General features: G+C 50.9%; 1 protein-coding gene across 1 annotated transcript in view; it reads left to right on the forward strand.

Annotated features, from left to right (window-relative positions):
- Positions 1-12,665, forward strand: part of CSMD1 (CUB and Sushi multiple domains 1) — a gene marked incomplete at its 5' end in the record, with an annotated part of 654,679 nt that overhangs the window by 241,347 nt on the left and 400,667 nt on the right. Inside the window, one exon of the mRNA XM_081082235.1 lies at positions 5,376-5,570. Coding sequence (XP_080938361.1) covers positions 5,376-5,570 — 195 coding nt within the window. The remainder of the gene's footprint in view (positions 1-5,375; positions 5,571-12,665) is intronic.

Raw genomic sequence — 12,665 nt, forward strand, 5'->3', positions numbered from 1 at the left:
GATGGCCTTAGGCGACCCCTGTGAAAGGGTCGTTCGACCCCCAAAGGGGTCGCGACCCACAGGTTGAGAACTGCTGGATTAGAGGGAGTTAAGAGGCGAGTTCAAGTCAACTCAGTATTTGCTCAACACTGATGTGTGCTGGGCGCCCTGGAGACATGGAGACTCACTGTCGTCAGGGAAAAGGGTTAAAAATGACTTTCAGGGAAATTGGCAGAAATGACAGTTGGGTTGGATTTATTTATTGTGGATGAGTTTTCTAGCCGCTGGAGGCTCACGTGTTAGGGAAGCTTACGTGTCTAAGACGCCAACCTCCACATGGACCTGGAGACACGTTCGTCTGTTTTTCACAACGTACGGTATTTTGATAATTTTTGAAACATACGTGCTAATGCTTTTGTAATATTATGTGCATGTTTATTTTTTGCAACTGAAAATAAGTATTTTAGTGTATCCTCAACTATTTCTATTTGCTTGATGGCATTGCTCACCTTAAAATTTTATTTATTTTTTCTAGACGTAATTGGTAGAAAATAGAAATCTTCATTTCCTGTCATTTATCTTTCCTGACATTTATCTTCCCACTACCAACCACTGACTTTAAACTTTATAAGTCATGTACATATGACAATTTTCAGTCACTTCCCCATTTGCTAACTTATTTTGCTTTTTATAAACTTCAGTTCATCCTCAGCCTCTGAGGCCTATTTGCATGTTTAACCTGAGGTGGAAAAAAATGTGACTTAACGTTATAAGTTGGTCCTGAGTCATTGTTTCCAAAACGTCCCTTTGTCCGCCTGTGTGTTTTTAAACGTGTTGTTTTTCCCGTTCCCGCCAATCCATGGACTGCATACTAGTAAATCTTAGCTATTGTGCACATCGGGCACTGGATGGACTCGCTGTGCTTTTATTGCTAATGACCATTCAGCGGATTTGTATTTGACAAGTCCCTGCTCAGGGTTAGAGGTTACCTGGATGTTACAGGGACACAAATGAAATAGAAGCGCCCGCTGTACGCAGTGGGCTGCCCAGCACCCGGGCTACAGAATCCACGGAGCAGAGAGGGGAGCCCTGTCCCCTCCAATCCCACCGCACCCGGGGATACACACTATGAGGACACGTAGGAGATGGCCGGGGCCTGGGAGGGTGAGGAAGAGACTCAGGTCCAGCTCTTTCCCTCAAGTCCAGTCAATTCCAAGCAACGCTGTTCAAACCGTAGGTGCTGGGTGGGTGTTTCCAGATCCTGGAGCAATTGTCCAGACGTGAAGGGAAAGGCAACCCGTGGACAAGTACAAAAAGGAGCCCACCCCGTGTGGCTCCGTGGCTGAGCATCGACCTATGAACAGGAGGTCAGGGTTCGATTCCCGGTCAGGGCACGTGCCTGGTTGTGGGCTCCGTCCCCAGTCGGGGGGTGCAGGAGGCAGCCAATCCATGACTCTCTCATCACTGATGTTTCTCTCCCTCTCCCTTCCTCTCTGAAATCAATAAAATACATATTAAAAAGAACAAAAAGGAGACCATTTGCTGGCCCAGGAGGCCGGGGGTGGTTTGCCGAGGAGGAGGAGAGGAGGCAGAGGTGGCCCCAGACCTGGAGTTGGCGTGGCCGCGCGGCTGTGGGCTGAGACGGCTCACGGCCATGGATGCTGCTGCCGGTGACCTGCCCCTGCCCCGGGAAAGGGGTTCTGTCACATCAGCCACAACTCACGCTTCCATGTAACCATGGTCCAGGGACACCCTCCATGGCGTGGCTACCTTCTCCGCGGGCAGCCGTGCATTTTAACGTCGACGTCGTTTCCTGGGAAAGTAGCTCTCCCAGCTCGAGGCTACGGAACAGGAGGACTTACGTTGCCTTCTGCGTGTCCCGGATGTGACACTGAAGTCTGCTCGGGGTTGTAAGACGCGACTGTTTTCTTTCCAGGAGGCCCAGCCCAGTCGGGGAGACCGTTGTTTTCAGGGGTGATATGGTTCTTTCTCAGATTTGGTGAAGTCAGTACCATCCCGCACTTGCTGGCGACATCAGGGCACGGCTGAGCCTCGCAGACGGTCTGTCCTTCCCTCCGGCCGAAATGCCTGCAACCGGCTGAGATAAACCAGTGGCGTTGGCCCGTACCCCCGGCGCCTTGTTCACGGCTCATCGTGTTTCCGTGTGGTGACCGCGGTTCTGTGCTGAGATTTCTGCGTGGCGGTCTTGCTGTCCGTGGTTCTGTGCTGAGAGGATGTGAGGAAGCCCCTCCTTCCATGTTCAGGAGAAACGTGGTGGGAAAGCTCTGCAGCCACGTCCGGTGTGAGAAAGGCCCCGTGTTTCCCGGGTGTGGGAGCAGCGGCGTGTGGTGTCCGTCGCGGGCTGTGAGGCCGTTCACAGGTCTGTACTGACGACGCCGGATTAGGGAACATGGATGTGGACCCTGCATAGAGATGCCTGCCTCCCGGTGAGGGGCGCCCTGACGGCTGATGGAGAGAATAAAGGCCCCGAGGGAAGGGAAGGACTTGTTGATTCCACATGTTCCCGGGCCAGGACGGAAAGCCCAGCGGCGTTCATCCTCCGTCCCCTCCTGCTCCTGAAAGAAACGAACTGCCTGGCTCTCAGACCATGAGGCCCGAAGGCCTGCGGAGCCCACACTCCAGGGCTCCTCCCGGCAGAGCCGAAAGCCTCCTCCCCCAGAGGACCCAGGCGGGCAGAGGCTGACGCACTGGAAGGTGCTGTCAACACCCTTTTTAAAGACGCGCCGACTTAGAAGTAGTGACTGCGATATCGAACAAAGAACTTCCTTTTTATAAGAGAAGCAAAGATGATTGCAGAATAGGGCCGGCCCTTTTCATCTCGCGCACACAGACTGATGACTAGAATCCCGCCCGCGGCACGCCAGAACATGTATTATAGTTTTTTGCCGATCTGACAAAAAAAGAAAAAAGAAAAATCGGTTTTATTTTGATTCAATCACACCAGACGGCTATTGTGTGGGCTGTTTCCATCATTTACTTGACGGTCGAAGGGAAAGGGGTCGGTGCCCCTGACTGGATAGCCAGGTGCTGCAGGCTTTAAATCGTCTTGTCGCACAATGGTTGAAAATCTCTTTTCTAGACCAAAATTAACTATTTCTTATTGTGTCTCAAACAGTTTTGTTTTTTTTTACTGTTTTTGGAAACTATTTTTTTTTTTTAACTAGAATTGAACACACTTTGCTATGTAAACAGTGAATTTATAAACATATCAATTATATAAAGTATCTAAAAGGTAGTATTTTTTCTAAGTGTTTCTACATAGCTTACTTTGTTCATATTTAATGTTATAATAAAACAACTTTAGGAATACTGACATTCCCTTTCATTCACTGAACAAGATCTATTTCTTGACGTATAAAAGAACAAAACAAATAGTCTCACTCTATTTTACATATATTAGAGGCCTGATGCACGAAATTCATGCAACAGCAGGCCTTCCTTCTCCCAGATGCCGGTGCCAGCTTCTCTCTGGCGCCCGAGACCCAGGCTTCCCTCACAGCCCTGGCTTTGTCCGGAAGGTCGTCCAGAAGGACGTCCAGTCTAATTTGCATATTATGCATTTATTATTATTATAGATTTATATGGTTATTTTTATACATGCACTCAAAAGCATATAATTTTCATTCATTTAAAACCAGTATTTGTTTTAACGATTCCCTAACAATTTGCATCTTTCATTTGCTTATATGTACAAGTTCCATGTTAGTACATATATTCCCAAAGGACTCATGTTTTCAATATATCCTTAAGTAATAAAAGCCAAATCGACCATATCATGTAGACTAGTTAAGAATTAGATTAATAGAATAGTGTAAGAAAATTATGATGGAACTAGAGGCCTGGTGCAGGACATTCGTACACTAGGGGCCGGGGGAGGGGCAGTCCCTCAGCTCAGCCTGTGTTCTCTCACAGTCCAGGACCCCTCAGGGGATGTCTGCCTGCCAGCTTAGGCCTGATCCCTTCGGGCAGTCAGACATCCCCCGAGGGGTCCTTAGTGCTGCCTCAGAGGTGGGAGAGGCTCCCGCAAACACCGCTGCACTCGCCAGCTGTGAGCCCAGCTTCTGGCTGAGCAGTGCTCCCCCTGTGGGAGCAAATTTACCTCCAGGGGGCAGCTCCTGTGTTGACCTGGTGATCAGTGCACATCATAGTGACCAGTCATTTCACCATCCGGTCGATTTGCATATTAGCCTTTTATTATATAGGATATCAACCTATCCTCTGTACCCATGCAAAAAAAAAAAAAAAGGATTCAGATATGAAATAATTGGCTCTGGCTGGGTAGCTCGGTTGGTTAGAGTGTCGTCTCCACAAGCCAGACTTGGGGTTCACTCTCCAGTCAGAGCGCATACAGGAAGCAATCAACGGAGGCATACATCAGTGGAATGACAGATCAGTGTTTCTCTCTCTCTCCCCCTCACTCTCTAAAACCAGTAAATAATATTTTAAAAGAAGATAAAATACTGTACTTTTACTCACTTAGAAATACTTTTACTTGGAAACCATTCCTTTGAACAGTAGGACCCTTGGCTTATTGAGCACTGCAGGAGTGCAGGTGCCTGACGGAGGCAGGCTGACTTACAGCACGAGGGCAGAGACAACAGCCAACCACGGCCGACGTCCTCTGGTCAGCGCCCGGGCGCACACAGGAGGTCGGAGACGATGCTCTCTGGTGTGATGGCTTCGTCTCGAGGACGTCTCGGGGCAGCTGCAGGAGGAAGGAACCCTACACATACACAGAGGGAGCCGGGCAGGAAGGGACAGCGTCAGGGCCGGACTGCGAAGCGAGTGCAGTACTTGCGTTGTGAAAGCCGTGGTTACCACTCTGTTGTGAGTCAGACACTGTATCCATGCACAGACCCTCACAGCTGACTGGAATACAGTCGTGGGACAATTTTATTACAGTCTGATAGATTAACAAATGATCTTTAGTTTTTTTAAGTTGCTTATCCACCAGACATTGATTAAGCATTGATTAGTGGTGTGTACAGGCAGTGCTGGTCGTGGAGTACATGTGGCGTGACTATTCATATGTGCTAATTGCTTTGTCAGAACCCCAGTCCCACTGCGCTGTCTGATTGCTGCCTGTAGGAGCGGGTAGACCCTCACGATTACAACAGTGGTTTAGACACCGATGAGGATGGACACTCTTCTCCCCCCTAACAAAATGCAGTCGTTTGTAGCTAAACACAATCTGTACAGAAGAACTAGGTGGCGGATGGGAAACATGCATGCATGTCCCTGGTCACAGTCAGGCCGGATGGGAGCACTGCTGGCTGCTGTGCTCACTGTCATCTTCAAGGAGGAGCATGTTTTGAGCGACAGACCGACCTGAATCCAGGGCCGTCGCTCACTGTCCTTTCCTTTCTCCTCCCCAGTGCTGCCCAGCCACACGTGCGGGAACCCCGGGGACATCCTGAAAGGGGTGCTGCACGGGTCCAGGTTCAACATCGGAGACAAGATCCGCTACAGCTGCCTGGCTGGCTACGTCCTGGAGGGCCACGCGACGCTCACCTGCATCGTCAGCCCCGGGAGCGGCGCCACCTGGGACTTCCCGGCCCCCTTCTGCAGAGGTAGGTCACCTGCGCCAGGGGCTGACCTTGTCCGTTTCCGCTGATGACAGGGGACTCGCCTGCTGGCCCTTCCCCAGGTCTTCCATTCTGTTCCCCAAAGTCGTGTTCTGTTACCAAGGAACCGTGTGTAAAGTCAGGAACACATGTAGTGATGCTCCTTAAATCCCCAGAGCTGCCTTCATTCTTATTCTCAGACCCTCTCAACCTCTGCACCATTGATCACCGTTTATCAGGGGGCCAGTCTCCTCTGCATTTTCTGAGCTTTAATACATACCTTTATGTCCACCGTGATGTGGTCTTTCCTTCTAGAAATATATTTTTTTATTGATTTCAGAGCAAAGGGGAGAGGGAGAGGGAGAGAGACATCAATGTGAGAGAGACACATGGATTGGTTGCCTTCCGCACACACACCAGGCCCAGGGCCCAGGGCCGGGGATCGAGCTTGCAACCGAGGCATGTGCCCTTGACTGGAATCGAACCCAGGACCCTTCAGTCTGCAGGCCGACGCTCTATCCACTGAGCCAAACTGGCCAGGGCTTTGGCTGCTCTTTCGAGGAAAGAACGTAGAGGGGGCAGGGCAAGTGGCAAGCCTGCAGGACGCCATGGCAGCCGTCAGGATGGGCGGGGGGCCCTTGGGGAGTGAGGCTGGCGATGCCACTGGCTTCTGAGCACGGTTTGGAAAAAGGAGCTCGAGGCTCGTGTTTCTAGGAGCTCCAGGGTCTGAGAGACACGGGGGCGGTCAGCCGGCCCGCGGCGGCTTTGTCTCCATCGCCACGGGAAGGTGGAGCTGGCGTCCCTGCGAGTGAGAAGGCCGACAGTCTCAGACTGGGGGAGGGGAAGACGGAGAATTGGATGTGGGGCCACTGGGCCTAGAACGCTCTTCAGACGCCCCCAGGCTGTGGCGTGCGGGTTGCTGGGAGGAGCACGCTGACATTCAGGAGGGGCATCTGGAAGTGAACTAGAAAATTCCAAAACGCCGGCACACACATGGCATTTAAATCCAGACAGTGGAGCCTGGGCGGGGTCCACAGGGATGAGGCGGGAGGACTGACGCTGAGGCTGGAGATGGAAGGAAACGAACAAGGACGCCGAGAAGAAGCGGCGAGGAGATGAGCGGAAGCCACGTGAGCAGTGAATGGAAACAGTGGTGACCAGAACTCTGTGTCCGCCGTACGGCGGCCATGGACGCTCATTCTGGTCTCGTCTGTGTACACGGAGGGAAGCGGAAATCATGGGGGGGCACCGCAGGGGGGCACATGGGACCCCTCCACTCCATCTGCAGCTTCCTACGGAATTGCTCCTATTCTGAGATCCCAGAAAAGCGTGACGCGTCAGCGAAAAAGTCTTTTGAGGAAGCGGAGATGGAGGACTGTCCAGGGTGCTGCGCGCTGACGGAAGGTGAGGGCTGAGGGCTCTCTTGCGAAGAGCAGGTGCGGTGGCCAGTGGGGACCAGTCGTGGCTGAGAGGGCCCAGAGGAGAAGGGGATGAAGGGCTGCGGCTGTGGGCCTTCCTCAGGGGTGTCGCCGGGAAAGGGGTTTGGGAAACAAGGCGGGGGGGAGGTGGGGGCCCCAGAGGTAAAGGTGTTTTCTTCTAGGTTTCAGGTCGCGCCCTTCAGATTCATGGTCAGCAACAGGTGTGAACAGGCGAGGTGTGCACTCACCTTAGCGATGCTGTTTAGACGCGCAGACTGGGGACAGTTATCATGGGTTTGCCGCTAAGAACGGTCCCGGATGAAAGGGGAGTGACCGTTCCGAGAGGGGAGAGGGGCACAGCTTTGGCTGAAGATCCTGGTCAGGGATGAAAGCAAGAGCCCAGCTGCGGGGCAATCCCGGGCCGGAGCGTGTCCGTTCACGCAGGAAGGACTTCTGTCGGCGGGAATGCGAAGGCGATCAGAAGGTGGTGGCGGATGACCAGGCTGCTCCGGATGGTGTGTCTGTTCGTGTGGTGGGAACCACCGCGCCGAGGAGTGTGGATGGGGCAGGAGGCGCCCCCGGGGTGAGGGAGGAGGAGGGACATGGACATCGCCAGGGAGGACGGCTCAGAGGAGGGACGTGGAGTAGGGGCGCCATCGTTTACAGCTAGCCCAGTGGCCGGCAAACTCATTAGTCAACAGAGCCAAATACCAACAGTACAACGATTGAAATTTCTTTTGAGAGCCAGATTTTTAAAACTTAAACTATATAGGTAGATACATTGTTATTAACTTAATGAGGGTCCTCCTAAGGCTTAGGAAGAGCCGCACTCAAGGGGCCAAAGAGCCGCCTGTGGCTCTCGAGCTGCAGTTTGCCGACCACAGAGCTAGACCCACGAGCACGTGTTTTGGTTTTGGTTTTTCTCCAGCCACACACACCTGCAGGGAGGACATGCGCATTTGGTTCAGATTTGAATTCAAGAGATTGACACTGGAGTCTCGGCACGTGCGAGGGGGTGATTTAAGTGATGACGTGGCCAATCAATCAATAAATAAATGAGGGCCATGGAACCGAAGGATGACAAGGGGACAGTTGAGAGCGCAAAGTGGCTGAGAAAGGACAGTGAGGACAGCGAGATCAGAGGCCTCTCGGTCCTGTGGGCCAGAGAGTGGTTGGAGTGAAGGTGTTCAACCACGTGACCGGGAAATACAGAGCGTTAAGGTGGGAGCACGGGGCATCGGGAGGGCAGCTCTGGGCGGTACCCACTTCCTGGTAGAGAGAGGATCAGGGGCGACGGTGAGAATGGGTGGCTGAGCAGGAGCTGGGTTGTTGGGAGAGGGGGCAGGGAACGAACTGAGACCAACATTCAAAGGATCAGCAAGAACCGAGATGAGTGTGGACTCGGAGAGCCTGACAGGGAGCCTTCATGCGGCTGGCGCTGACCAGGACTCAGTGGAGGACCTCAAGGAAGAAGGGGCGAGGTTCTGAGGAGCAGGGGTGACCAGCTGGGAGGGTTTAGGGAGAAAGAACAAACGTATCCTGGAAGCGGGTACGTGGCGTATGGTCCAGCTCCAGGCCCGGGGCCACCTGGGCTGTGGAAGCAGAATGTTGACCGCTTGGGAGGACTTCCTGGTCCCAGCTCTTCAGGAGACGTGGGGTTTCCACGGGGAAAGGGCAGGGGATACCGCAGACATGGTTGTGATGTGGGACGTGCTGCTCATGGTTGACCTTGAGTGTCAGGCACCTCGTGGAGGGTTTCAGGAGCTCGAGAGGGGGAGGGGTCCGACATCTGAGATGTGCGATCTTTGAGGGAGTGGGGGGCGACCCAGGGGGAGGAGGGCGACCCAGGGGGTGGGGGTGACCTAGGAGACCAGTGCTTCTTACAGAGACCTCAGTAAGCGGGGAGAGTGTAAACGCCCCATGGTCTCGGCACAGGCGTGGTGGTGAGCGCACCGGAGGAGCAGCCATGGAGATGGGGGGGGGGGGTGGCCCATGTCTCTGGGCCCCTCTGAGCCCAGCCCCTGGAGGAGTGCCGCCCTGCCCCCACCCCAGCTCCTTGTCAGCCTCCCTGCCCTCGGAGCAGCACCCGCTCCTGGTGCAAACACTGTGTAGACCAGGAAGGCGAGTCTGACCCAAAGCAGCAAAACCTTTAAGCCCTGAGATGAAAAATGCGTATCAATAATTTACCCAATAAGCTATCACTGCGTGATCACTGCATGCCAGGTGGTTGGAAACAATAATAGCTACTTTGATCAGATACTATTTGCCTGCCTAGTTCTAAGGGTTCTGCCCCGATCAATTCACTTCACCTCACACCAACCCTCGGCAGCGACACCTTCATTCTCGCCAGTTACAGAGAAGCAAACAGGTCCAAGAAGGGGCCAAAAGCTGGTTACACAGCAAGGGGGCGGCTCCCTCAAGCCCAGAGGGTCGGTCTGGCTTCTGGGGGTTCACTGGCTCCCAGATTCCACGCGGCCCTAGGGAGGGTCAGCACGTTAGATAGTATCTCCCAGGTTAGAAAAGCAATGTGATGAGTGTGTGTCTGTGTGTGTGCGCGTGTGCATGTGTGTGTGCATGTGTGTGTCTTTCCTGGAGTCTCCCCCACAATCGTTAACACTGCGAAGAGACGGCATCTGGTTGCATATCCTCCGTGTGGTAAATTTAACACACTAATTCGGGAAGCCACTGAGCCATGTTGAAACCCTCAGATGGTTGTGTGGTGCAGACACATCATACTTTAATGATTTACAGCTTATTAAACATTTAGGTGGTTTCCATTTTCCCTTCTGATAAATGTGCAAGGGATGTCTCTAAATAAGGTTTTATTCTGAATTTTGTATTATGCCCTCAAGTTATATTCCTAGCAACGTCTATACCCAGGCGAGGCCTATGATACTTTCAGAGTTTAGAATAAAGCTTCTAAAAGTTTTGAGGTTCCTTGGGAGAAATGGTGAGCTGTGATTTCCTCTTACATTTAGAATATTTCCCCACTTATGGGAATCAGTAGACCCAAACGCATCTTTTATTAAAAACCTCATCTTCTTGGATTAACGAGATGACATTCACACTTTTTTTTAGCTGTAGAATCATTTTTTCCAAGTGCAAGATTTTGTGAAAACTCAGTATAGGAAACCGAGTTAAAGAAATAATTGCTCTGAGGGAAATCGGGTGTCGGAGCCAAAGCCCACCCACTTGGCAACCGCTGACTCCTTCCCTCAAAGGTCCTAGGGGCACATTTTTAAAATACTGAAGTGACTCAATACTGGTTTTCATCATTTTCATCATTTCGTTGACAAATACTTGTTGTGTGCTAATTCTCATGGTCAAGTATTTGCACGACAGTTTGACCTAACTTAACTTTCTTTCTGTATAATGTTTAAAAAATATGGGGGGGGGGGGATTCTAAATAGCATTTACTTAATTAGCCCTGCCCCAATTCTTCAGCTTTTAAATACAAAAAAATACTCTGGATATAGCAAAATTAATATAAAAGTAATAGTTTTGACACATTATAGTTGCTTATTAATATGTATGGATTAAAAAGAGCTTACATTATATTAATACTAGAGGCCCTGTGCATGGTTTTGTGCACTGATGGGGGATGTGGCCTGTGGGAATCGGCTGCTGTGGGAGCACCACTCATCCTGGTCAGCCAAGTGCGCTCCCACTGTGGGAGCACACTGACCTCCAGGGGGCAGCTCCTACCTTGAGCGTCTGCCCCCCAGTGGTTAGTGTGTGTCATAGCGACTGGTCGACTGGTCATTCTGCCATTGGGTCGCTGGGCTTTTATTATATAGGATAACTGTATTATTTAAATATTGGCCAGAATTGGTTTATTTTTAATAGTTACTTATTTGTTTTAATACATTTTACTTTTTATGTTATTTCTGAGTTTACATGCTTAACTGTGGAATTTGAAATAATTCTTCCAGGCCCAGCCAGGTGTGGCTCAGTGATTGAGTATCCACCCAGGAGCTGGGAGGCCACCGGTTCAATTCCTGCCAGGGCACATGCCAGGGTTGCAGGCTTGATCCCCAGTGTGGGGCGTGCAGGAGGCAGCCGATCAGTCATTCTCTCTCACCATTGATGTTTCTGTCTCCCTCTCCCTCTCCCCTCCTCTCTGAAATCAATGAAAATATATTTAAAAAATAATAATTCTTCCGGGTGCCAGGAAGCTGGCTCATAATCTCATTTTCTTAATGTTTTCCTTTGATTACTTTGCTTTCTCTGCCTGCCTGACTTTATCTCTTTTAGAAACTTCCTTGCTGCTCTGCTGAGTCTAAAGGAAAATTGCCAGGTGGCAGCTTAGCTACTTGTTGAAAACAAACAGCCACACACACAGGGCCCTCTAACCCCTGGGGATTGCTACAAGGACCCAACTTGCTTCTCCACAATTAGCTTTTGTCTAACGTATTGTTCCACATCGTCTTGCCGCAGTTGTTCTAGAATACTCTTTTTTAAACCTTGTATTTGAAGATGCCTCTATATTTCCATGACTCGGTTAACTTACTTTCTGACGTCTTTCCTTAGAAATAGCATAGTTTGATGCCAGGCGTGAGCCCAGAAATGTGTTTTGTTAAAATCTCACTTCTAGTACTAAGGCTGGCCGAATAGAGGCTCATTGCAGGCAGCAGAGCTGCGGGAATGCTGCAGGCTCCCACCCAAAGAGGAAAAAGCAAAACAGGAGGCGAGCTGCTGGTTCCAGGCTGCCTTCTAGGATGGAGGGCACAAGCGGATGGCCAAGTCCCTGAAACGTATGGTCTAGGACTTTGCACGTCATGAACTGCTGAGAAGCAAAGCAAAGTGAGGGGACAGTGACGAAAAGGGGAGCCTGTTTGTACCTGGCGGCCCAGGAAGGCGGCCCAGGAGTATGACTGACACAGACACCAAGGGCAGCAGGCAGGCCATGGGCAGCGTGGCGAGTGCAAAGGGCCTGGGGCAGGGACATACAGGCGCTGGTCCCGGAGGCAGGGTGGCCCCCCCAGAGCGAGGAAAGGGAGGGAGAGGGGACAGAGTGAGGTGGGTGGGCAGGGGTGCTGGGGCGGCAGGCAGGGGTCAGCAAACAGCCCATGCCTCTGGGCCTGGCCACCTTTGACTTCAGTCTCAGGGTGACATGGGAAGTTTAACAGTTTGGGACAGAAAATTTTAAGATTCAAGTTCAATTTTAAAAGGATCAATGTTGCTGATGTAAGTGGACATACTATAGAGGAAGGATGGAAGCAAGAATATCCGTTAGTTTTAGGTGCCCCTGTGTGTTGCGTGCTTGCATGTGCACGTGTGTGTGTGTGTGTGTGTGTGTGTGTGTGTGTTAACAGTGTAAGGAATAGTCGCTGAAGGTCTGTGGCTCTGATTTTTCCTACTTCTGGTTAATGAGCTCCCATTTTCAAAAGCTTGTATCCGTGTTTTTTAGTAGAGCATTTGTTTTTAGTACAATATGAACAATTGGAATAACATGTTTAATAAAAACATGTTACTGTATTTTTGTATTATTAGTTTTTGCATAATGAGTGAAGCTAAGGTGGTGAAAACACATCTCAGAAACTATAAAGTTATGAATTTCAAAATATAATCTATAATAATAAAAGCATAATATGCAAATCGACTGAATGGCTGAACAGCGGAACACCATCTGGACGACCTTCCGGACGAAGCCAGGGTTGCAAGGGCCTACTCTTGCACAAAT

This window comes from Myotis nattereri (genome assembly GCF_964212035.1).
Source record: "Myotis nattereri genome assembly, chromosome: 2".
NCBI classification, from domain to species: domain Eukaryota; kingdom Metazoa; phylum Chordata; class Mammalia; order Chiroptera; family Vespertilionidae; genus Myotis; species Myotis nattereri.